The sequence below is a fragment of the Biomphalaria glabrata genome, chromosome 1 (genome assembly GCF_947242115.1).
Source record: "Biomphalaria glabrata chromosome 1, xgBioGlab47.1, whole genome shotgun sequence".
NCBI classification, from domain to species: Eukaryota; Metazoa; Mollusca; class Gastropoda; family Planorbidae; genus Biomphalaria; species Biomphalaria glabrata.
Window position 1 is genome coordinate 11,338,949 of NC_074711.1, and position 27,140 is coordinate 11,366,088.

The 27,140-nt window shown below is 36.1% G+C and overlaps 1 protein-coding gene across 1 annotated transcript; it reads left to right on the top strand.

The window, feature by feature from the left end:
• Window positions 1–349: 349 nt before the first annotated feature.
• LOC106078523 (mucin-2-like) lies at window positions 350–26,205 on the top strand. The gene is made up of 7 exons (XM_056021987.1): window positions 350–529; window positions 5,178–5,354; window positions 7,362–7,642; window positions 11,406–11,601; window positions 12,142–12,318; window positions 16,105–16,379; window positions 20,507–26,205. The coding sequence occupies exons 1-7, from the start codon at window positions 466–468 to the stop codon at window positions 23,075–23,077; spliced, it is 3,741 nt and encodes a 1,246-aa protein (XP_055877962.1). The 5' UTR covers window positions 350–465; the 3' UTR covers window positions 23,078–26,205.
• The last annotated feature ends 935 nt before the right edge of the window (window positions 26,206–27,140 follow it).

Here is a 27,140-nt window from a genome sequence, read left to right on the forward strand (position 1 = left end):
TATTACGTCTTTTGCTTGGTGATCGACTTTGTAATATTTTTAAAAAATTAATTGAAGGAATTACAATGAAAAATTAGATTTAATCGTGGATTTTGTTCAGTTCAATTTGTAATTTTTCTTGTTGAAACTTCATTTACGAAATGTAGTCTTAAAAGCTATTGATCTTTTCTCACGTCATTCTTTATTTTGAACTTCAAAGGGGAGGGGAAGAGGCATGAACATAAATTAGCCTATAAGTCTACCAGTAGGCCTACAAGTTTGAGAAACACTGCCCTAAGTTTTGAGAACCATTATCCGTGCAATCTTATCAATATATTTGATAAACAAGATCATTGAAATGTATGAAAAAGAAATGGTCAGACGATCATATTCTATTCTTAAACACTTAACAAAATATCGTGACCACAATACTTTTTACAATTTTGAATTTGATTTTTTAAATTCAATTAATAAAAAAAAGATAAAATGTTCTGTTTAACATCGAGATTATTGCTTTGGATTTTCTTCTTTAATTGCGTTGATGTTGAATGTAAGTAAAATACTATTGAGGAGAAACTGGTCAAATTCATATCATATTTTTGTATTACTGACTAAACCACATGAACGAAATTCCGATTTTATTTTTGTATTAGAGAAGATTAAAAGTGCTAGCGACATTTAGGAATAAACCAGATGTTTGATACATAAAACATTAACTATTATCGAAAATGTGGAACACTACATCAATTAATCAAAATCGAAATTGTAAGCTTTGTTATTGTAACATTTTATAGGTATATATTGGCCTATTTACATTAAGAGTGGGCGGGGGAAACACAAGGCGGGACGTATTGGTGTGACTATTTTAGAGCTGTAGTCGTTTTGCCGTGTGATATTACTGACGCAAAGTATATATGTTAATATTATTATATATTAAAAAGAATGATATATATCTATGGTTTGTATGTGTATTTCTGTTCTTATTTTTTTATATAGAAAGAACAATAATTGTTTTCGTTCATTATATTCCGGATTTAAGTTTGTTGTGTAATTATTGTCATGTGTGTGTGTGTGTTTTAATGTTGCCCAAAAACAAAATAAAACAATGATACAATCTTATGTTTACACGAAAATGTTTTATTTAATTGTTGGTATCTTCAACTAAATAGTAACAAATACTGATAAATGTCATCCTGTGCGATTCACACAACTAGCCTATAATTTATGGGTGTTGGGAAAGCATGACATGGTCTCAGGTAGGAATTTGGCCTTCGTAGTTTGTTTTCTGTTGTCACAGATAAATAAATAAAATACTGTAGACATTAATTAATAATAACAATAATAATAACAGAGACTTTGTGTTCATACACGTAGACATAGAAGACTTTACTATTTATTTCCGCCACATCCTTTACTTTCGCACAAAACATTCACAACAAACAATGGCGTAATATAATTAGCACATCCTTCCTTTTAAAGTTTTTAAGACTGATATCTACTAGGAACTTTAACAATTCAACCAATCTTTGCTGGCACAACTAGTTCTCTAGACGTTGGTCTATAACTGTCTGTTTTGTTTGTTCGAACAGTTTGCTTTTCATTGTCTTCATCGGTATCCTAGTACTCAGAGATGTCTTCTTCGAAACTCTTGTTAAAAAAACGTTGATTTCGTCTGTATGTTTTTCCATCGTTTGTCTTTATGATGTAAGATCTGGGTGATGAATGTTTTTTTTTAACAACAACTGCTTTCTGCCATGTTTGTCCTATACGAATCTCACTTTCTCCCCAGCAGAGTAATCTTTAGGTAGTCTTGCATGAGCACCGTATTTCCTTTGCTTCTCATCCTTCGTTCGTTGAGTAATGTCTCTGCATTTTTAGCTACCGATGGTTTCAATAGTTTGGGATCAGTTGTAATGATGTTCCCGAGACTTCTACTCATCAGCAGATTGAGGGTACCTGGGGCTTGATGTTGCTATCTTAAAACCCTCTATACTGATAGCTGTTGAATGGCATATTGTCACTCACTATTTCTTCTGGTATGCCATGTCTAGCTAAAATACCTTTCATTGCCCTGACAACACATTCTGCTGTTTTGTTCTCCAGTCGTTTTATTTCAGGGTATTTAGAGAAATAGTCCACAACTAGCAAATAGTCATTGTTCCGCCATTCAAACAAATCTGTCGCAACCTTTTTCCATGGTCTTTCTGGTACAGCATGAGGTAGCAATTTTTCCTTCATATTATTTCTTTTGAACATTGCACATGTTGAGCATTTCATTATTGTCGAAAAAATATCTTTGGACAATCCTGGCCAAAACACACCCTGTCTTGCCTTCGATCTTAACATCAGATTCAGTTTTGCGACGAATTTCTTTTATCTTCTGATCACTTCCGGGAAACATTTCTTTTGCGCTATGAGTTTTCATAAGCATATCATATCTGGGCTCGATTGTTCTTGACCACGCAATAGCTTATCATCTTCATGCAATTGAGAACCTCACTTATAAGTTGTTGTTAGTTGACGTCTCTGCGTCAACTCTCGTGGAACTTCATTCTGTTGCTTGACATCATGTACTTCGACGTTTTCTTTGGCTTCAATTAGTTTCAAAGCAATTGATGTCTTCATACCTAAAACTGGCTTTATTTCGTTCTTGATCACGTACAGATCATCTTTGCCTTTCACATCGTCGACTTTAAATGTACAGATGCAACTCCTTTCAGTTCTAATGAGGGTAGTATTTGAGTGCTTTAACTGACTATCAGTTTCTAAAGTGTTCCACGTTGACTCTGATACAACATTAGCTTGTGCTCCTGTGTCAAACTTCATTTGACTATTTTTCCCATAATATTGACATCAACCATTCAAACTCTGACATTGTTGTCAGTACCAATTGCCTCAAACCACAACTCATTTACTTGGCTCAATTGCTTGACTTTCATCTTCCATTGAATCAACAGCCTTGAAATGTTTCGAACGACATTTTACATTTTCGGCATGTCTGTCCGAATGCTGGGCAATTGTATTTTCCATGAAATCCACCACAAGATCTGCAATCTCTAATGATACTTGTTACATGATTCTTTGCCATTTTTTCCTGTGAGTTGTTGACTGGCTTTCTATCTTCTGTCTTCTTTAATTTATAAGCAGCATCTGCATGTAGTCCTTTCATGTCTATCATTTGGTTCTGGGTATGCTCGTCAGCACGAATTATGTTTGCTGCTTTCTTTAAAGTTAAATCTACATCTCTCAGAAGTCTCTCTCTCACTCGATCCAACTGTATGCCACATAACAATCGATCTCTGGTGAGTTCATCTCGAAGGTTGTCAAACTTGCATTCTTTTGCCAAATTCTTCAACTCAGTATAATACTGTTTAAACGTTTCGCCGTCCTTCTGATTTCTTTTGAAGAATTTAAATCTGCCATACTTACTATTGGACTTAGGCAAAAATGATTCTCAAACCTTTCAATTACTTTGTCTACAGTCTCATCTTCACATACTTGAAACGTATTGTAGATGTCTCGAGCGGGTTCACCGATCAGGTGTAACAATAAAGCTTTCTTCACTGGCTCGGGCTTCGTATTCTTTTCAGTGGCGACCATAAACAGTTCAAAACTTTGTCTCCATTTTTTCCATCTTTCAGATAGATTACCCTCTAGTGACAACGGTTTAGATTCTATAGATTCGTATAGATGCTAGATTCTATGTCTAGATCTAGATCTAAAACAAAATGAACTAATGACACCACTTGATACAAATAAAATGTAATTTTAGCAATTTAGAAACCACTACCTGTTACCAGCGCTTTAAACCAATCTGACACTAAATCTGACACCTAATTTAACATCAAATCTGACACCATGTTCTGTTGTCACAGATAAATAAATACAATACTCTAGACATTAATTAATAATAACAATAATAATAACAGAGACTTTGTGTTTATACAAGTAGACATAGAAGACTATCATACTATTTCCGCAACATCCTTTACTTTTGCACAAAACATTCACAACAAACAATGAGGTAATATAAGCATATTAGCACAGCAGTCTTTTTTGGTGAGCTAACAGAGGTGCCCCAAGGAAACGCTTTAAAGACCAGCTTAGGCGCCAACTTCCCTTAGCTGACATAGATGAGAGCAAATGGTTACATACAGCCTCAGAACGAGACAGCTGGAGGTCACTCACAAAGGCCGTGGGATGCACATTTGAGACCAAAAGGAAATCCACTGCCGAAGACAGACGCAGACGGCGAAACGAAAATCTTAATCGACTACCGGGGACAATGGTACAATTGTTTTGCTTGCCCTGGTTGTTGGAAAATATGTAGGTTACAGCTGGGGCTGCGTAGCCAAGGGAAATATTGCATTCCGCATTAATTTTCGGACTGGATGACAAGCTTTATTATTATTATATTAGTATATTAGGTCTTGGCGTTGAAAAGTAGATCTATATGTAGAAGTATATTCAATACTGTATAGATAGATTCGGAACATATGTTGTCTCATTCTGTTGTGTCCGGTCCTGAGTCGAAAGATTAGACGTTGATCTTGTAGGTATAGCTTATAATAGACATCATCTTTCTTGTGATTCGGATGACAGCTTGTCCATTTCTCTATTATTTTATTTACTATTAGTTTCTTCATTTCTCCTGGATAGATTGCAATGTTTAATTGTGGTAATAATTGGCTACAATCTAAACACACAAGTATCTAACAGAACATACAAATTATAAAATGAGATTTAAATTTCTATGTTTTTAAACCTAAAATATTTTGCTACAATCCAGTACAAAATAAATGAAGTCCTATAGAAATTTATTTTCTAAATATATATTCTTACTTTATGTTTAAATATAACATTAACTTAAACATTTATGTTTTCTGTGTTGTTGAAAAATAAAGAGAAGCGAAAAATGGCCAGAACCCACTTTATCCCCGGCGCTATATCAACTTGCTGACCAGCCATACTAATATGTTCGAAATTTAAGTTTCAAATAAATGATTCAATTTTTTTGTCTTTTGAACAGCTTCCAAATTTTAAAACTTTGTACCAAGAAGAAAGTGTGAGCTGATAGTAGAAGTTAAAAATAAAACAAAAAGTAAAATGAATGTTTTAGAGTTCAAGAAAATATAGTGTAAAATATGTGACTCAAAAGGTTTTAAAATGTAAAAAAATATACTTAAATACTTTGACAGGTGCAAACACTGACGAAATGTGTACAAGGAATATGACTGGTTTGCCTTCGTGTAATTTTGACAAAAATGGTTGTAACTATGAAAGTCACAGCAACACTTCACTCAAATGGCTAAGAGGAAATGGGAGCACAGATGGACCTTTCAAATCTGATTGGCAACCACCAAATAAACCGAATGGTATGTTATTTTACACAAAATATTACGTTTAATATATTGCAACATATTTTGCTATCATAAATTCATCCAATGCTGGAATCTCGGCACAAAAAGGGATGAATGCTAAAAGTCCTCTTTCAAATAACATTTTCATCAGCGCCCGTAGTAAAAAACAACTTTATGTTTGCGATGTCCATCTGTATGTTCGTCTAGATCTAAACATTTAGCAACGACAATTATAGAGGGCTATTAATTTAAAATTCGACTGTAGTTGGTGTACAGGGCCCCCGCAGGGGTTGTTGCCGCCTGCATGCAAAATTTTAAAATTCCGCCCCACCCCCTTTAAAAAAATTTTTTTTTTATTAAGACTGAGCTGGACACTGTACCAAAAGTGCCCTTTGATTTAAAGCCTTTTGTATGAACCATTCTTTTTTTTCTTTGCATATTCTCGCCGTTGTAGTCTCCATCATGTCCTCTTATAGGTTTTATTTCCTTTTTTAACTATGGATTTTTTTCTTTTACTAAAAGTCCCAAAGTCCTTCTTCATTTGTATCAGTTATTGGGTGAAACCAGAAGTAATGATAATAGTGATTAGTTCGGTATGAGACTTGTCTGGTGTAGAATCTAGGCCTAATTTTTTTTAAAGTTTTTGTTTGCTTACACAATTTCAAGAATTTTATTTTCTATTTCACTCAAATTTTGAAATTGTGTTGATTTTTTAAATGCAATTGATAAAAATATATTTGTGGATCCTCTAAAAGCGAGAAGGAAATTCTTTCTCCTAACGTCCACAATGCCTTTTTCTCGTTGTCAGAAGAGAGAATATCAAAAGACCAATTCTGGTGTGTTTTCTTTCAAAACGCAATAGTCATCCTAGTAAAAAAAGCCGAGAACATTATGTCTAATAATAAAGAGACAGCCCTGGTCAATAATATTATGCGAGAGGCATTCTAGGCACATATAGCGCACGGACGTCTGTATTGGGTATGATCTTTTTAAAGATCCTCTTCCTGTTAAGTAAGACGTCTCTGTTTTTGGACCTTTTTTTTCACACAAAAGTCGTTACTAAAATGAAGTGCAATAGTCGGAAAAAAATCGACCATTCAGAGACCAAAAAAATTTAGAAGAATCACACTAGCGTAGACATTTTGAAATGTTTTCTTCAAAAAGTTTTGACCCATATTGTTGCATACGCCTCTCTCAAAAACAAAACAAAAAAAAAAAAGGTCTACATTTGACAAGATCTAATTAGAAACAATGTCTCTTACTTAAGACATCTTAATTGTTATTATTAAAACATAGTCATTTTAATATCATATATTAATGAAAAACAAGATTTAGAAGGTCTTGTATATAATCCACTTTATTAGTAGACAAAAGCGTTGATCAAAGTAATGAGATAAGAAACAGTCGAAATGTACGTGCAACACTTGTAGCTGTCTGACAGAATGGTTTACGCTTCGGAATGTCGTCACGATATTGCCTTCCTGCTGGAGGTTTGTGCTAGGGCTAACATAATCTTCATTTCTGAAAGAACTTCATAAGCTTATTTCAAAATATAAAATACAATATAAAGCAACAAAAACATAAAAATACTTAAAAAAAAACAAACAAACTTATATTAAGTATAATTATATCAATTAATCATTATCAGTCATGTAGTTAATTTTTACTAGATCAAGACTAATAAGAATAAATCTTTTTAGTTTCTGTTTAGGGCAATTGTATGCTTTTAGCTTTCTCAATAAACTATGATCCAATCACTTGTCCAGTTGGAAAAAGGCAGGAAGGAAAGAGATGGGGGTATCGGGGTAAATGTTACCATGATCGCTTTTTAAATGAATTTTTTAAAAAAGTTGTAAAAGTTGTGGGAGAAATAACGTGTACAACATTTTATAGACAGAGTGAGTTGATAGAAGCTTTGTAAAAAGTATTAGAAATCTGTTACTGATCCGCCCTGACGTTGTAACCTTTTTGTCATTCTTTGACTTAAGTGTTTTATTTTATCGTTTTAAACAAACTTTTCAGGTTCTTACATGTATCTAAACTTCAGTGATCCACACGTTCCTATCAATGCGTCAGCACTGTTCAGTGCACAACTTCCACTTGAGCCAACACTCTCAATTTGCATAGAGTTTCACTATGCTACTACTGGTGATCATAATCAAGATATTAAAGTTTATACTCAAAACCAACCAACACATTCTTCCAGATCAACAGACATACTTATTGGTGAAATAAAAAATGCTAACACTGATGGCCAGTGGTGTACTGCTAACTTGTATACGTGTATTAAAGAAAAACAATATGTAAGTAAATTGAAGTTCACACTTTATTTTGAATGACTTATACATGTATGCATGAACTTTAATAATAATAATAATAATAATAATAATCTTTATTATCCGTAAGGAAATTTGTCTTACAATTTGTGCATTACACCAAACAAAAAACATTATAACTATAAGAAACCAAAGTGTACATTCACACCAGACTCACTCATAATTTACATGTGACAAAGTTTATACCAGATTGTTCTTATTTAATGATTTGATTGCCAGGGGAACTTTGATTGCTGTCAGACTAAAAGGGGCCTAAATAACAAATGAAATTATATGACATCTCGTAAAATATATTGGCTAACAGATAAAATAATATTTTAGCATTACTTGATATCTTATTTGGACATAAAAATAAATCAAATCACAAATTTAACATTCGCAATTCTTGTCCTTTCTTTTCATCGCGAAGAAGGACTCACTGTGCTTCAGTCCTTGACCGATCTAAGGACGTTGGAAATAACAATGAGCAGTAACCTACAAGTACAAACTCCCCATATCTCGCTTTTATTTTATTAACTCTCTCCGCCCGCCCGCTTATCTGTCTCGGTGGATTCTTTAATACTATTTTTTTCTCCCACTTCACATTCTCAGATCAAGTGGAAATTTTACACATTCTTGTCGGTCAATGCCAACACACGAATCAACCAAAAAAACCCTCTTTATCTTATATAATAAAGACGTTACTTTAAAAAAAAAAGAAGATGATTACGTCCTACGCGTCATGCATCTAGTCATGCATATTAACCAATGAACAACATTCTGCCACGTCACTGGTTTCTGGTTTTCCTGGCTGGCTCAGACACCAAATTTCATGCTCTAATAGCAGAAGAAGGAATATTTGTACAAATTTGTCCTAGCATATGGGAAGAGGAGTGTGCCTTTGTCTTTGTGTCTTTCTGAGTATTTATTAAATTTTGTTTTTGTGTTTGAAGATTATGGTTCAGTGTTTTATGTATAATTGCTACTTTACTTTTGAGTCTTCTCTCATGAAGGCTTTCTAAATTTAGTGATTTTACTAAAGGTGTTACTCTAGTCTAATGTGAATATTCGTTTGTTATAAATCTCAGTGCTCTATTTTGTGTCTGTTCCAGTTTCTTAAATTTTTCTTGAGTCCCAAACAGAGGATGCATATTCTATTATTGGCCTAACAAGGGTTAAATAACATTTTAGTTTTATGTTCTTATTTGATTTATAGAAATTTCTTTTTAAAAATCCTAATGCTTTGTTTAATGTTTGGATAGTTTTTCAATATTGGGATTCCATGACATTTTTTCATTTATTATAACACCTAGGTATTTTTGCATTTTTAGCGGCCCCCGAAAGGGGAAAAGACGCTATTAGTTTTGTGCGAAATGTCTGTTCGTCTGTCCGTCTGTCCGTCCGTCCCGTTTAGATCTCGTAAACTAGAAAAGATATTGAAAATCCGACATCACAATATTTTAGACCATTCAAAGTTCTGATGCAACGGCTACTTTTTTTTTCCTGAAAGCGAAAAATCTAATTTTTAAAATCAGTTATGCAAGCAGTTTTTTAAAGAGAAAAAGCTAATTAGTATGCATTTTAAGTTAGACCTAATTTAGAACGAATAGTAATCTTATAAACTCCATTTTCTTGAAGAATTTTATTTTATTTAAAAATTCTAATGAATGATTAAGCATTTTCAAACAATTACATTATATAAAGACCAGGAGAGGCTTGGTAAAGCATAGTTTCCGAACCGAGGGTCCCGGGTTCGAATCCTGGTGAAGACTGGGATTTTCAACTTCGGAATCCTTGGGCGCCTCTGAGTCTACCTAGCTTTAATTGGTACCTGACATTAGTTGGGAAAAGCTAAGACGTTTGGTCGTTGTGCTGGCTACATGATACCCTCGTTAACCGTAGGCCACAAAAACAGATGAACTTTACATCATCTGCCCTATAGACCACAAGGTCTGAAGGGGGAACTAATTAGGCCAGGCTCACATCTAACTTTGCATTCACTTGCACCTATCCTTTGATCTGCAGCACCATTGGGGCACTACACAAGATCTGTCAACCTTCTTTCTCCATTTTTATCTCTCATTTGTCTTTGATATAATTTCATTTGGATGTTCTTTCTGAAAATATTGAAGCCTGCCTGGGTGGACCACTTCGGGGGCCGATTTTAAGTTTGTGTTTCCACACAAACTGTCTTTGTAACCTTGTTAGTTTGTGCTGCTGGTTTACCATGAATAAGATAAGTGGAATTAATTTGTTTTAGTTTTCTTTGTTACTCTTAATAACTGAAATTTTTTTCTGGGTGGAAAGACATGCTCCAATTTGATTCCCATTTCTGTAATTCATCTTATTCTCTTTGTAAAATTTCTGTATCTTGTGTTGTTTTTATTGTTCTATATATTATGCAATCGTCTGCAAATAATCTGACTTTTGCTCCTGAACTAATGCAATTTGGTAAATCCTTTATGTAAATTAAGAATAGTAGTGGACCTATGACTGTTCCTTGTGGTACACCTGAGTTTACTGTTATTGGTGTTGATTTAGAGCCATTTATTATTACAGTTTGTTCTCTCCCTTTCAGAAAATTTTTAATCCACTGACAGTATGTACCATTAATGCCAAAATATTTTAATTTTTTACATGTGATGCTGGTTAGTGATACTGGTCTATAGTTTCCTGGGTAAGATTTTTCTCCTTTTTTAAATGGGGGGGGGGGGTGACATTAGCTTCTTTCCAGTCCCTTGGTACTCTGCCCTGGTTAAGAGATGCCTGAAATAGTATTATGAACATTGTGCTAGCTTATTGCTTAGTTCTTTGAGTAATCTAGTTGGAATACCATCAGGTCCAGATGCTTTATTCGGTTTAATGTTCGCTAATATTTTTTGGATCCCCCTTTCTTGTACTTCTATATATCCTATGTTGTCTTCTTGGTTCAAATTAAGTAATATGTCTTTGTCTCCTGGGGCTGAGAATGCTGATGCAAAGTATTTATATAGTATGTTAGCTTTAGTTTCATTTTCATTATGTGTTAAGTTATCTTCTCCTTTTAAAAGTGCTACTCCTGTTGTTTCCATTTTCTTAGACTTAATGTATGATCATAGTTTTTTGTTGTTATCTTTAGATATTACATTGTTTATGTATTCACTCTGCAGCTGTCGGCTTACTTTTTGTGTTATGTGCTTAATTTTAATATACTTACGAATTAGTTCATCATTTAGTAGTAATTAATTAACTTTGTTTTATATAGAAAAATTTAAGATAATAAACCATTCAAAATTGAGAGATATGTCAGTGACTGGACAGTGCTTTTGTAAAGTAGTTTTATATTTTGCTTGATTCTTTTCGAGAACATTTCCTTGAATATTCTTTAGCTACCTAGCAAATTTGTTTACACAACAACTGGTAAAGGTTTCGACTTGAAGCTTGCCTGGACACTAGAACGTGATTTTGTTAATATTTTTTTCTGACCTGCTTGTGCAGTCGAGAGTGACAATACTAAGATATCTTTACACATAACTAAATCTGTTTCCCCTTAAAGATATATTAAGGTATAAAAGTGACACAAGTCTAATAACAAAATCTACTGGCTTTAAAAATTCTTGTTAAGAATGCTAAGCATGTAAGAAAAAAAAAAACAGCGCATATGTTAAACGTGATTAATGACCAAAATATAAAAATAAGTTTTATATAAGTTTCACTTTTTAAAGCGCTATTTTATATTGGTATAATGTTTTACTTACAATACTGTCCTCAGATTGCTTTTGAAAGTTTCAAAACTTCCACCAACGGTTCTGTCGCCATTGACTACATCAATATAACAAGATCCTATAGGAAATGTGATGACAGTTTCTTATCGCATCAAACAGTGAACGTCTGTCCAACTATGACCACACAAGCGCCCTCTTCTACTACACTAAAATCTGTTACCTGTGAGACTATTGGGACACATGGTAATAATTGGCTACAATCTAAACACACCAGTATCTAATAGAACATATAAATTATAATATGATATTTAAGTTTCTGTTTTTTTAAACCTAAAATATTTTGCCACAATCCTGTACAATTATGTAAAAATAAAATAAGTCCTATAGAAATTTATTTTCAAAATCTATTTTTACTTAATGTTTAAATATAACATTAACTTAAACATTTATGTTTTCTGTGTCGTTGGAAAATAAAGAGAAGCGAAAAATGGCCAGAACTCACGACATGCCCGGCACTCTATTAACTTCACCAACCAACGATACAATTATGTGCGAAATTCAAGTTTCAAATAAATGATTCAACTTTTGAGTCAACTTTTGAACAGCTTCCAACTTCTAAAACTTTGTATCAAGAAGAAAGTGTGAGCTGATAGTAGAAGTTAAAAATAAAACAAAAAGTAAAATGAATGTTTTAGCGTTCAAGAAAATATTGTGTAAAATATGTGACTCAAAAGGTTTAAAACGTTATAAAATGTAAAAAAATATACTAAAATACTTTGACAGGTGCAAACACTGACGAAATGTGTACAAGCAATATGACTGGTTTGCCTTCGTGTAATTTTGACAGAAGTGGTTGTAACTATGAAAGTCACAGCAACACTTCACTCAAATGGTTGAGAGGAAACGAAAGCACAGATGGACCTTTCAAATCTGACTGGCAACCACCAAATAAACCGAATGGTATGTTATTGTACACAGACTACTACGTTGAGCCTAATGTTTTGTTTTGTAGTACTGGACGCGCGGTGCAAAAGGGCGGAGTGCTAGAAATCTTCCTTCGAATAACATTTTCTCATTTGATCAGCGCCCGTAAGAAGAGACCACTGTGTACGTTACCACTGTGTACGTTAACACTATGAACGTTACCACTGTGTACGTTACCACTGTGTACGTTACCACTGTGAACGTTACCACTGTGAACGTTACCACTGTGTACGTTACCACTGTGAACGTTACCACTGTGTACGTTACCACTGTGAACGTTACCACTGTGTACGTTACCACTGTGTACGTTACCACTGTGAACGTTACCACTGTGAACGTTACCACTGTGTACGTTACCACTGTGTACGTTACCACTGTGTACGTTACCACTGTGAACGTTACGTTACCAGTGTGTACGTTACCACTGTGTACGTTACCACTGTGTACGTAACCACTGTGAACGTTACGTTACCACTGTGTACGTTACCACTGTGAACGTTACGTTACCACTGTGTACGTTACCACTGTGTACGTTACCACTGTGTACGTTACCACTGTGAACGTTACCACTGTGTACGTTACCACTGTGTACGTTACCACTGTGAACGTTACCACTGTGTACGTTACCACTGTGTACGTTACGTTACCACTGTGTACGTTACCACTGTGTACGTTACGTTACCACTGTGTACGTTACGTTACCACTGTGTACGTTACCACTGTGTACGTTACGTTACCACTGTGAACGTTACCACTGTCTACGTTACCACTGTGTACGTTACGTTACCACTGTGTACCTTACGTTACCACTGTGAACGTTACCACTGTGTACGTTACCACTGTGAACGTTACGTTACCACTGTGTACGTTACCACTGTGAACGTTACCACTGTGTACGTTACCACTGTGAACGTTACCACTGTGTACGTTACCACTGTGTACGTTACCACTGTGAACGTTACCACTGTGTACGTTACCACTGTGAACGTTACCACTGTGTACGTTACCACTGTGAACGTTACCACTGTGTACGTTACCACTGTGAACGTTACCACTGTGTACTTTACCACTGTGAACGTTACCACTGTGTACGTTACCACTGTGTACGTTACGTTACCACTGTGTACGTTACCACTGTGTACGTTACCACTGTGAACGTTACCACTGTGTACGTTACCACTGTGAACGTTACCACTGTGTACGTTACCACTGTGTACCTTACGTTACCACTGTGAACGTTACCACTGTGTACGTTAACACTGTGAACGTTACCACTGTGTACGTTAACACTGTGAACGTTACCACTGTGTACGTTACGTTACCACTGTGTACGTTACCACTGTGAACGTTACCACTGTGAACGTTACCACTGTGTACGTTACCACTGTGAACGTTACCACTGTGTACGTTACCACTGTGAACGTTACCACTGTGTACGTTACCACTGTGTACGTTACCACTGTGAACGTTACCACTGTGAACGTTACCACTGTGTACGTTACCACTGTGTACGTTACCACTGTGAACGTTACGTTACCACTGTGTACGTTACCACTGTGTACGTTACCACTGTGTACGTTACCACTGTGTACGTTACCACTGTGAACGTTACGTTACCACTGTGTACGTTACCACTGTGAACGTTACGTTACCACTGTGTACGTTACCACTGTGTACGTTACCACTGTGTACGTTACCACTGTGAACGTTACCACTGTGTACGTTACCACTGTGAACGTTACCACTGTGTACGTTACCACTGTGTACGTTACCACTGTGTGCGTTACCACTGTGAACGTTACCACTGTGAACGTTACGTTACCACTGTGAACGTTACCACTGTGTACGTTACCACTGTGAACGTTACCACTGTGTACGTTACCACTGTGTACGTTACGTTACCACTGTGTACGTTACCACTGTGTACGTTACGTTACCACTGTGTACGTTACGTTACCACTGTGTACGTTACCACTGTGTACGTTACCACTGTGTACGTTACGTTACCACTGTGAACGTTACCACTGTGTACGTTACGTTACCACTGTGTACCTTACGTTACCACTGTGAACGTTACCACTGTGTACGTTACCACTGTGAACGTTACGTTACCACTGTGTACGTTACCACTGTGAACGTTACCACTGTGTACGTTACCACTGTGAACGTTACCACTGTGTACGTTACCACTGTGTACGTTACCACTGTGAACGTTACCACTGTGTACGTTACCACTGTGAACGTTACCACTGTGTACGTTACCACTGTGAACGTTACCACTGTGTACGTTACCACTGTGAACGTTACCACTGTGTACGTTACCACTGTGAACGTTACCACTGTGTACGTTACCACTGTGAACGTTACCACTGTGTACTTTACCACTGTGAACGTTACCACTGTGTACGTTACCACTGTGTACGTTACGTTACCACTGTGTACGTTACCACTGTGTACGTTACCACTGTGAACGTTACCACTGTGTACGTTACCACTGTGAACGTTACCACTGTGTACGTTACCACTGTGTACCTTACGTTACCACTGTGAACGTTACCACTGTGTACGTTAACACTGTGAACGTTACCACTGTGTACGTTACGTTACCACTGTGTACGTTACCACTGTGAACGTTACCACTGTGTACGTTACCACTGTGAACGTTACCACTGTGTACGTTACCACTGTGTACGTTACCACTGTGAACGTTACCACTGTGTACGTTACCACTGTGAACGTTACCACTGTGTACGTTACCACTGTGAACGTTACCACTGTGTACGTTACCACTGTGAATGTTACCACTGTGTACGTTACCACTGTGAACGTTACCACTGTGTACGTTACCACTGTGAACGTTACCACTGTGTACGTTACCACTGTGAACGTTTGTCTGTCTGTGGCGTCTAGATCTGAATACATCTGAACATTTAGAGAATGCTATTAATTTAAAATCCGACTGTAGTTGGTGTATCACCTTTAAGTTGGTCGAAATACTTTTAGTCTTCTGTTGACTTTTTTTTAGCGGTCCCCGGATATTGGAAAAACTAAAATGAGTTTTGTGTGTGGCCTGTGTGTCCGTCTATCACGTTTAAATCTCAAAGACTACAAAAGATATTTTAGAAATCTGATTTCTTAATGTTTTGTTGCTGGTGCAACTGTTACTTTTTATCTTTTAAAAACAAACAATTTTCTTTTTTGAAATTAAATATGCAAACAATGTTTTCTTCCCGCTGGAGGTTTGGGCTAAGGCTAAAATAACCTTCATTTCTGAAAGAACTTCCTTAGCTTATTAAAATATAAAATAACATTTTAAACAAAAAAAACATAGAAATAATAAAAAAAAAAACAAAGCTTATATATTAAGTGTAATTGTATCAAATAGTCTGGATCAGTCATATAATTAAATATTTTAATAGATCTAGACTAAAAAGAATAAATCTCTGTGATTAGAGCAATTGTACGCTTTTAGCTTTCACAATAAACAATGATCCTATCACTTGTCTGGACCAGTTTGAAAAAGGGGACGGGGGAGAGAGAGAGAAAGGGGGAATCTGGGTGAACGTTACCTTGGCCACTTTTTATATGCATTAAAAATGTTGTAAAACTTGTGGGAAAAATAGCGTGTACAAACTTTTTACCAGACAGACAGTCAGACAGAGTGAATTGATATAAGTTTTGTAAAAAAAAAATTATTAATACATCCCGTTTTGGTCATTCTATTGAATTAAGTGTTTTATTTCATTGTGTTAAACTTTTCAGGTTCTTATATGTATCTAAACTTCAGTGATCCTCACGTTCCTATCAATGCGTCAGCTCTGTTCAGTGCACAACTTCCTGCGGAACCAAGTCTCTCAATTTGCATTGAGTTTCACTACGCTACTACTGGTGCCTATGGTCAAACTATTAAAGTGTACGGGCAAACTGACAAGGGTTCCAGACCAACAAATGAACTTCTTGGCGAGATCAAGAATGCTAACACTAGTGGTCACTGGTGTACTGCCAACATTTATACTTGCATCGGAAATAAAAAATTTGTAAGTAGATTTTTTCTCTAAAAAATTAACGGCGTCCCCCCCCCCCAAAAAAAAATAAATAAATTAGTATACCCTTATGTAATTAATCAATCAAGCAAGCTAACAAGAATCTATAAATATAATTCTCTTCATGGCTAAACAGTTTGGACACCAAGAAGTAAGGGGAAGATCACTCTTTTATTTCTGCAAGTCGGACTAGAGTTACCCCACGCAACTTAAGTGGTGAAAAAAAAAGAGGGGGGAGAAAGAACAAGTAGTATTCACCCTTCATTAAATAGTTGGGCCGGACTTGACCATTGTGACAAAGAAGTCATGGAAAGATCACTCTTTTATTTCTGCAAGAGGGACTAGAGTTACACCCCCTAACAAGTAGCTTTAGCGGCGAAAAAAAAGAGGGGAGAAGAACAGGTAATCTACTCTGTATTCACCTGTCACTAAATAGCAGGGCCAGGTTAACCATTGTGGGGCCCTGTGCGAAACGGATTTCGCGGGGCCAAGTTTGGATAGGGATACTGATAATAAGTGAAATTTAAGAATTTGTATTAGAAAATAAATTCGTCTTTGCATTTTATTCATTCTTTACTACGTACAGACTTACTTTACGAGCCTTGCGTGTAGCGAAGCCATACAGTATATCATAACAATTCTGTTTCCTACATAGACCACGCTCAATAGCAAGAATTACCAACTGTTTCAATCTATCTATGAGAATTGTTGACTTCAAGTAATTCTTCTTTAGTGTGAGGCGCGAGAAAAGCTTCTATCACCAGATTTCACAATTACGGGTATTGCATAATGCCGTTTTTTTATCGCGCTTAAGATTGGCCTTTTCCATAATGAATGACACCCCAAAATGACATGTCTATCTATATATTGCAGGAGATTTGTATGAGTTTTCTAAACACTTTAATAATTTCCGGAGATTTCCAGGACTTTTTCGTATATTTTGCAATTTCAGGAGATTTCCAGGAGCTGATGGTAAATCAGGAGGCCGCGGGAAATCTGTTATAAGTTATAAAATGGTTTAATTTAATAATTTACACCTAGAATTAGCTCGGGTCCTATGAAAGTGCGGGGCTCACAGCGGTCGCATAGGTTGCAGTGGCCTAAGGCCGGCCCTGCAAAATATCGCGTATGCTACGCCGTGGGTCGACTAGTGTTATATAATCTTCTTACGGGAATTTTTTTTTTTACATCATTATCTGAGTCCGTGTATTTTTTTTAGCGGCCCCCGAAAGGGGAAAAGACGCTATTAGTTTTGTGCGAAATGTCTGTCCGTCTGTCCGTCTGTCCGTCCGTCCCGTTTAGATCTCGTAAACTAGAAGAGATATTGAAAATCCGACTTCACAATATTTTAGACCATTCAAAGTTCTGATGCAACGGCTACTTTTTTTTTTCCTGAAAGCGAAAATTCTAATTTTTAAAAATCAATTATGCAAGAAGTTTTTTATAAGAAAAAGCTAATTAGTATGCATTATATGTTACACCTAATTTAAGACGAATAGTAATTTTATAAACATCATTTTTGTGAACATTTTTCTATATAGCGGATTTTTTTTTTTTTTTTTTTTTTTTTTTTTTTTTTTGAGAATTCGAAAATGAGATTGAGCCTTTTCAAAGAAATTAACTTATTTAGTTCGAACCGAGGGTCCCGGGTTCGAATCCTGGTGAAGACTGTTATTTTCAACTTCTGAGTCTACCCAGCTCTAATGGGTACCTGACATTAGTTGGGGAAAAGCAAAGGCGGTTGGTCGTTGTGCTGGCTACATGACACCCTCGTTAACCGTAGGCCACAACGACAGATGAACTTTACATCATCTGCCCTATAGACCACAAACTAGTTAGGCCAGGTTCACATCTAACTTTACATTCACTTTCACGTATCCTTTGATCTGCGGGACGGTTGGGTTGGCACTACACAAGATCTGTTAACCTTCTTTCTCCATTCTTATCTCTCATTTGTCTTTGATATAATTTCATTCGGATGTTCTTTCTGAAAATATTGAAGCCTACCTGGGTGGACCACTGGTCGTGCGGTTTGCGCGCTGGACTGTCGTTTGGATTTATCGACGATCGAAGGTTCAAACCCTGCCTGCTCCCATCCCCCGTCGTCCTGCGGGAGGTTTGGACTAGGAAGTAAACTATCTTCAACTCTGAAGGATTATCCGAATTATGTAAAACATTTTACTTCGGGGGCCGATTTTGAGTTTGTGTTTCCACACAAATTGTCTTTTGTAACCTTGTTAAAATTAAGTTTCAATTATCTCCCCCTAACTGAATTGCAAAAATGTTTAGAGTAATTATTTATCAATCTAAATTAAACATCTATTTTTTTTACATTAAACATCTAATTTTCTACATTAAACATCTAATAGTCTACATAAATACATCTAATTTCTAACATCAGACATCTAATTGTCTGAAATAGCTATCCCAGTGTTCAACCCAACATTCCGGGTTCACATAGGTCAAACTACACGAGAAGGCACAAAACCGCATCGCAAAACCCTCAACCTCCTAGAGGACAAAATTGGTCATTTCGTGTTACGATGGACGAACAATAAATAGATCTAATTGTCCATACATTTAAAGATGTAATTGCTTATATTAAACAAATGACTATACACGTGATGGCTCATACTGCATACAACTCTAAATGAGTAGTTTAATGTCTTAGGAATCGTTTAAAAATTCTATTACCCTATTGGCACAGTACAACAAGAAAATTAATTCAAATATGATATTCTCTTTCGTGGTCGAAGTTGAGCACATTTCTCATTTCCCATGAACTTGAAGATGGCTATTAAGTCCAATCCTCTCTTGAAAAAGCCGGTCATACACATGGCATGGGTAAGTTTGGTCTACTGCAGATAAGCATGCTTCTCTCTCAGCCTTTTGTTAGCTCTGCGTTCTTTCATGCTGGCCGCTCTCCTTGCCTCGCATCTTGGGACTCCAACACTCAAAGCTTCACGTTATGAGGAGCGATCTAGAGCTAGTGTTTCCCCAACCATGAATGTCAATATCACACTCATTGAGAGAACTCTTAAGGGTGCTTTGTAACACTTGTGTTGACTCCCCTGGGAGCGCTTTCTTGCTTACAGCTCCACATAAAGAAGTCGTTTGGGAAGGCGATTTTCTAGCATACGGACTACATATTTTGACCATCGAAATTAGCGTTCCTAGCCAGAATTTTGCCAGCAATAGATAGGAGTAATATGCCACGATATTTATCGTCTATTTTCCTTCCTCTTGTAGAGAGGAATAACGAAGGCATCTTTGAATTCTTGGGGTAGTTTCTTTTGTTCCCACTTTATCTGGTAGGTCTCTGTTAATTTAGCTGTCCGCTCTGAACTGCCAAGTGAGTATATTTCAGCTGGAATGGAGTCTAATCCCGGTGCCTTATCAGTTGAGTGGTTAGATATTGCAGTTATTACTTCATTGAGCCGGGGAGGATCAGCAAGTGAAAAATTGATAGGGATTTGTTCCAGGCGTGCAATGGCTTCAGTGCTAATGCTTGATGTGTAGTTGAGAACGGAGCTGAAGTGTTCAATATAACTTTTGTTTTCGTTTTTCTTTTGATTATTTTGAGCATTTTATTTGTATACTGTTATTATTTATAATGACTGTCTTTGTAACACGTGTGCTTTGTGTTAAAAGAAATAACAAAATTGTTAATTGTTAAAAATTGTTCAGCTTAGCGAACAAGTATTTCCTCCTTATCTGTAAGAAATTTGTTTCCATCAGTACAGAATATGTGAGATGAGCCATTGGCGTGTTTTTTTTTTCGTCCGATTAAGCCTGGATTTCATCCAAATTTTTAGCTAAACCAGGACTCCTTCATGAGTCTGAGGTTTCAAAACACAAGCAACGCAGTGTACAAAGCCCATCGGTGCAATCCAGCCACACTTATCCAAAAGAGAGGTCCAGAGAAATTTCAGACTCAAATCTATATATATAAGTGATAGATTGAGATTTAGTCCTCGCCCCTGCAAATTGTATGTATGCAGGTCTTTAGTCAATAAAAAAAAGATTAAGATCAATTCGCCAATTTATGTGACAACCCATCACTTTTAGAAAATTATTGATAGATCTATATCTTCGCTAATATTGTGTGCTTTTATTTTCAGATTTTATTTGAGAGTTTCAAAACATCATCCGATAGTGCAGTAGGCATTGACTATATTAGTATAACAAGATCTAACAGAACATGTGATGAATCTACGTCCAGTAGTCGAGTGGTGACTTTAAGTCCACCAACATCTACACCAAACAAAGCTGTACCAGATAAAGTATCTACAACTGGTTTAACTTCAGCCACTACAGCTAAACCTTCAACGACAATAACAATACCTTCAACAACTAAACCTACGCCACCAACAACCACAACTACTAAACCTACGCCACCAACAACCACAACTACTAAACCTACGCCACCAACAACCACAACTACTAAACCTACGCCACCAACAACCACAACTACTAAACCTACGCCACCAACAACCACAACTACTAAACCTACGCCACCAACAACCACAACTACAAAAACTACGCCACCAACAACCACAACTACTAAACCTACGCCACCAACAACCACAACTACTAAACCTACGCCACCAACAACCACAACTACTAAACCTACGCCCTCAACAACCACAACTACTAAACCTACGCCACCAACAACTACAACTACAAAAACTACACCTTCAACAACCCCAACTACTAAACCTACGCCAACAACAACCACAACTACAAAAACTATTAAAACTACGCCATCAACAACCACAACTACTAAACCTACGCCATCAACAACCACAACTACTAAACCTACGCCACCAACAACCACAACTACTAAACCTACGCCCTCAACAACCACAACTACTAAACCTACGCCAACAACAACCACAACTACAAAAACTACACCTTCAACAACCACAACTACTAAACCTACGCCACCAACAACCACAACTACTAAACCTACGCCAACAACAACCACAACTACTAAACCTACGCCCTCAACAACCACAACTACTAAACCTACGCCACCAACAACCACAACTACAAAAACTACACTTTCAACAACCACAACTACTAAACCTACGCCAACAACAACCACAACTACAAAAACTACGCCAACAACAACCACAACTACTAAACCTACGCCACCAACAACCACAACTACTAAACCTACGCCACCAACAACCACAACTACAAAAACTACACCTTCAACAACCACAACTACTAAACAAACGCCATCAACAACCACAACTACTAAACCTACGCTACCAACAACCACAACTACTAAACCTACGCCACCAACAACCACAACTACTAAACCTACGCCACCAACAACCACAACCACTAAACCTACGCCACCAACAACCACAACTACTAAACCTACGCCACCAACAACCACAACTACTAAACCTACGTCCTCAACAACCACAACTACTAAACCTACGCCACCAACAACTACAACTACAAAAACTACACCTTCAACAACCACAACTACTAATCCTACGCCAACAACAACCACAACTACAAAAACTATTAAAACTACGCCATCAACAACCACAACTACTAAACCTACGCCATCAACAACCACAACTACTAAACCTACGCCACCAACAACCACAACTACTAAACCTACGCCACCAACAACCACAACTACTAAACCTACGCCACCAACAACCACAACTACAAAAACTACGCCAACAACAACCACAACTACTAAACCTACGCCTCCAACAACCACAACTACTAAAAATACGCAACAAACAACCACAATTATAAAAACTACGCCGTCAACAACCACAACTATTAAAACTACGCCATTAACAAAAACAACTATTAAAACTACGCCACCAACAACCACAACAACAAAAACTACGTCATCAGCTACTACAATTACAAAAACTATGCCACCATTAACCACAACTACAAAAACTACTCCTTCAACAACAACTACTTCTAAAAGTACGCCTTCAGCAACCACAACTACGCCTTCAACAACCACAGCTACACCTTCAAAAAACACAGCTACACCTTTAACAACCACAAGAGCAATTAAGTCTTCTTCAACTACAACAACTGAATCTCTACCATCCCAGTCCTCACCAGTGACAGGCAATCTTTCAGAAGCAACTACCGAATCCAAACCAACAAATGTACCGTCAACAACGAATGTATCTTCCAGTCAGTCCATTCTTGCCTCCATAACGACATCTCTCCCTGCGACTAGTGGAGTAAAAGCCACTACGTCTTTATCAAGAAATACATCACTTGAGCTTCCAACACCATCAATGGCTACAAACGTTACTACAGCGGCAGAGACTCGCCTTACCTCACCAACAATGTTAACAACTAATCTACCGTTACCGACAACTCGTCCTTCAACTTCTCACAGGCCCATGACTACCATTAGGCCAACTACTGGACTTAAAACAACAGACACCAACAAAGGCAAGACAGACAGTCAAGTCAGCAAAGGTCTTTCTACCACCAAGACTGTCGTTATTGCAGTCTTTAGCACTATCGCCGGCATCCTGGTCATTGTGGCTCTAGTTGTTTTCTTTTTACGACGTCAAAGATCAAAGGCTACTAAAAATAGAACCTACATTACAGACGACGAGGTTGTAGTTGATGGCACGGCTATCAAACATGCAAGTTACCCAATGTCAATGATGGAGAACACAAATTAGTCAAGTTTTCTCGATGAAAGCACCAACCCAATGCAAAACTAAAACAAGATCTTAAAGGGAGTTTGTGATACAAACTCGTGGGCGGCCCCTGCGTGTCAGTTGTTCTCAAACAAAACATGGTATATGGACATTACGACACTTGCTATAAAAGTTGCAGAGCAGCACGAACGATCTTGTTTAAAAATAGTTTTATATGTATGTGCATACAAAATAGATATTAGTTTCTAAGAACAGAAATGCACGTTAATGGAACCACTTCCGTAGATCTTGGTGATAGACCAATGAACAAAAATTTTTACTTTATCATTATTTCACAAATTTAAAAAAAATGTCATTACTTCAGACAATACTTTATAGTTATTTCCATTTTATTTGTATGCTATTGATCAGTCTACGGTAGTACAAGTAGGCTAGAGTCGATTTTAAAAGTGTGTAGGCGAATGAATACAAACTGTCGTATGTAATTAAAACAAAAGTGTTTGAGTTCAGAAACCAGAAGTAACCATAGCATCTTTACTATATTATTTACATTTCAAAAGTTTTAGGTTGTTAAACCTATAGGTAAATCCGACACTATACAGGTGATGATGAGATCAAATATTCCATAGAACTGTAATATTTTATATCTACTCGTGACAGACAGATTGATAGACAGGCAGCAACTAACTATTTAATGCTTTTCCCTTTACGTACATCTAACAATAATTAATTTTACTTTGAATAGGTCTATATATAAAATAGTTTGAATGAAACTGTTGTGTTTGTTTGTTTGTTTGTTTGTACATTGAACGTTACATTCCAGACCAAAATAGTCTTTGTATATAGTCTCAGTCTTACCACGTGGTTGTAGACATTGGATATTGATATCCTGCTGTTTAAGGTAAAATAAAAATACTATTGAAGAATTTGAATTCATTTTATCATACAACAAGATGAATATCTAACAATTATGGCTGCCTGGTCGTGTGGTATGCCCACCGGACTGTCCCTGAGTGTGAACTCTGTCCGATGTCCTGGTGGAGGTCTGTATAAAACACAAACATGGAGCAGAAGTGACACAGATAAGCCCTTCGATTGATAGCCATGTATTTTGTACAGGATTTGAAACACTTAAAACTGAAAACATTAAGGTCACATTGAGTAGAAGGCATGCAACTCTCTGTGGCTAAGTGGACATGATATTTCTTCAAATCAGATTAAACAACAGTGAGCAGTGGTTTTGTTCGACCAGTGGCGTAGCCAGGAAGGGGGAGAATTTGAACATCTCCCCGGACCTCCACTTGAGGGGGACCCCAAATGAGTTTTTTTTTTACTTTAAATATTAAATATTACGCAAAATGCAGGAGCCCTCATAGAGGTTAGGCCCCCAAATTATGGAAAATTCCTAGCTACGCCCCTGTGTTCGACTTGTCTGTTTGGGCCCCTGGGTCTATAAATCTCTTTATTCGAGTATGCCATTAATAAGAAGTCTCTATAATGAGCACATGTTATCTAAAGTAGCAACTGTCATGAGGAAAAAAAGGAAAAACTAAATAGAGAACCAATTGGGATAAAAAATATTTTAGCCGAATTTAAGTCCTAATTAACATGCACGGCTGGATTAATTTATAGATGCTCGAAGGTGATAATGATCTTCTGTTTTGAAAGATATGATAGGATATTAGGATAATGATATAAAATTACGTAGTTTTTTTGTAATGATTTTTCAGTCTGTACAATAATTTAATAAATAAGAACAAATGTTTAAGTTTTCAAATTTGAATATCTTTAAATTTTTTTTTCTCAAAACTAAACCTCATTATGTATGCAATAATTTTGAACCTAATAGATCACGGATCAATTGTTCAATCCTGGTTTAAACTCTGGTCAGGACGTTTTATTATTTTTTTGTTTATTAATTCACAATTTTCTCTCATTGTAAAATATGGTACAAAGTGCTGTCTGTATACATGTAGCATGTGTAGTGACCTAGTTTAGTTTAGAGATTATGTTAGTTTTGTAAATAAATATATTGTGCATTGTTTTTTGCGACGGTAAAAGTAGTGACGTAGTCAGACGAATGACGTTGCAGAATGCGGGTACAAGAAGGAGAACAAGATGGCTAGAGCTTAGAGAAAGAAGAATGTTGTTAGAGACTGCTAAGTAAACGACGGATAGTGAGAAAAGACGATCATCCCATCTGTAAATAAACATCAGTAGAATACTCCAGAAGTCTTAATTACGTATATCATCGTTAATTGTAATGTCCCTTGTCTAGTTTAGACTAAAGTGAAGTATTGTTAGATTTACACAACACACAAAAACCTAGCCAGGGCACATGTATGCATCAATATTTACTGAGCATCTAACATTAAAATAAATCCCCTAATAGTTTGTACAAATTCTTTGAATTTTGTTTGTTATATATATATATATATAATTTTTAATTAAAATATATCTAGATCTGGGCTCTATTTTAGTCTTATTTAGACTGTCAAGTGTAGGCCCCTACAATGAGGATATTTCAAAACTGCGCGCTATAAAAGTAGTTCGTTATTTTTTAAACTTATAACTAAAACGAAGTTCGTATCAAAATTCTTTTTTAAAAGCATTTGAATCAGTATTGTAATCAATGAGTTAGTTAATACAAAGAAAATAAATTGTATAATGAACCATTGACACTTTTACCATTGTGACCTTAGATGAAAATTTTTGTACCAATGCGCGAATCTATGAATGAAGCTTGAGTTATTAATGAAGAAGTCCATGACCTTTTAAAAAAAGTTACCTCCCATAAAGTTTTTCATTCAAAAGTGGTGTAATTTTTTGAAAAATCTGCTTGCATATTATGCATATATAATTTTTAAAATTATATGGTTCACTTTCGGAAAAGAAAAAAGTAGCCGTTGCATTAGATGTCCTATTTTCATTTTCTCTTCTAGTTTCTGAGATATAAATGGGACGGACGGACAGACAGGCCACACAAAACTAATAGCATCTTCTCCCCTAAAAATTGATGCATTTTGTTAAAATGTTCCATTTCTTTATCAATCATTCATTAATTATTCTGAGCAATGTAATCGCTTTTACAAAAAGTCACCAGCTTCATATAGATGGAACAGTCTTTCAATAAAAAAAACTTTTTTTTTTGTTATTTATTTATGTTGGTTGGTACTATTCCTCTTATAAGCTTGCAATATTATCATGAACACGGATCTCCTAAACGATTCTAACAATTTTCCTAGAAATTTTGGGAAAACAATTACTAGCTAATTGGGAAAACTCAAAATATAATCTCTTAAAATTAAATTTGGCTTACATCTTTTAATTTTAAACAATAATTAATTAAATAAATAAATAGATGTTGAGGACCATTTTGTGAAACGTTTTATGAAGAAATCATTATCTGGACTGCTAGAATGAATTCGTGACAATATACATATCTATATGATAGGAATATAATTTATCATTTAACAATATGAATACTAGATCTTGTCACAACATTGTGTGACATGAACTAGTCGGGAATCACGGAGTACACTTATTTATTGTGTTTCACGTGGAAAGTGAAATCTATTTGGGAATTGTGGGTAAAAAGCCTCGCTTTTGATAGTTGACCACATGGTTAGAAATGAGTTGTCACCGCATGGTCTTGGAAGTGAATGGACGCATAATTCATTTAGTGTAAAAAGTATTACTAGTTGTGTACTTGGATAATATGATTGATTTCTGTGAGACAAGACTTGTGTTTCTTGATGGCTAGACTTGCCAGTAAATTGTTATTTTATACGTAATAAATTGAATGTCTTCTACTCATTGCTTCAAGCTCTGAATCTCTATGTTTGTTGTGCTATTCTACATAGTGATAGTACTCAGTAGTAGACATACACAACAAGTCAAGTCAAGAGCAGACGTTTAATTGTCATTCAGCAGACACTTTAATAAACACCAGAGGTGTTCAATAAATATAAAAATACATTTCCATGACAGATCTATAGGCCTATCTCTAACTAAATCTAGTATTCTAGTCAAGACAAATATCTTTTACTGTTTCTCAAAGTCTGGATTTATATCACATAACTAG

Bases quoted from the DNA above. Each gene is read 5' to 3' on its own strand.
- LOC106078523 (XM_056021987.1), top strand. From the start codon at position 466: ATGTTCTGTTTAACATCGAGATTATTGCTTTGGATTTTCTTCTTTAAT. The intron at 530-5,177 runs GTAAGTAAAATA...ATACTTTGACAG, and splicing joins TAATTGCGTTGATGTTGAAT to GTGCAAACACTGACGAAATG. The intron at 16,380-20,506 runs GTAAGTAGATTT...TTTTATTTTCAG, and splicing joins GCATCGGAAATAAAAAATTT to ATTTTATTTGAGAGTTTCAA.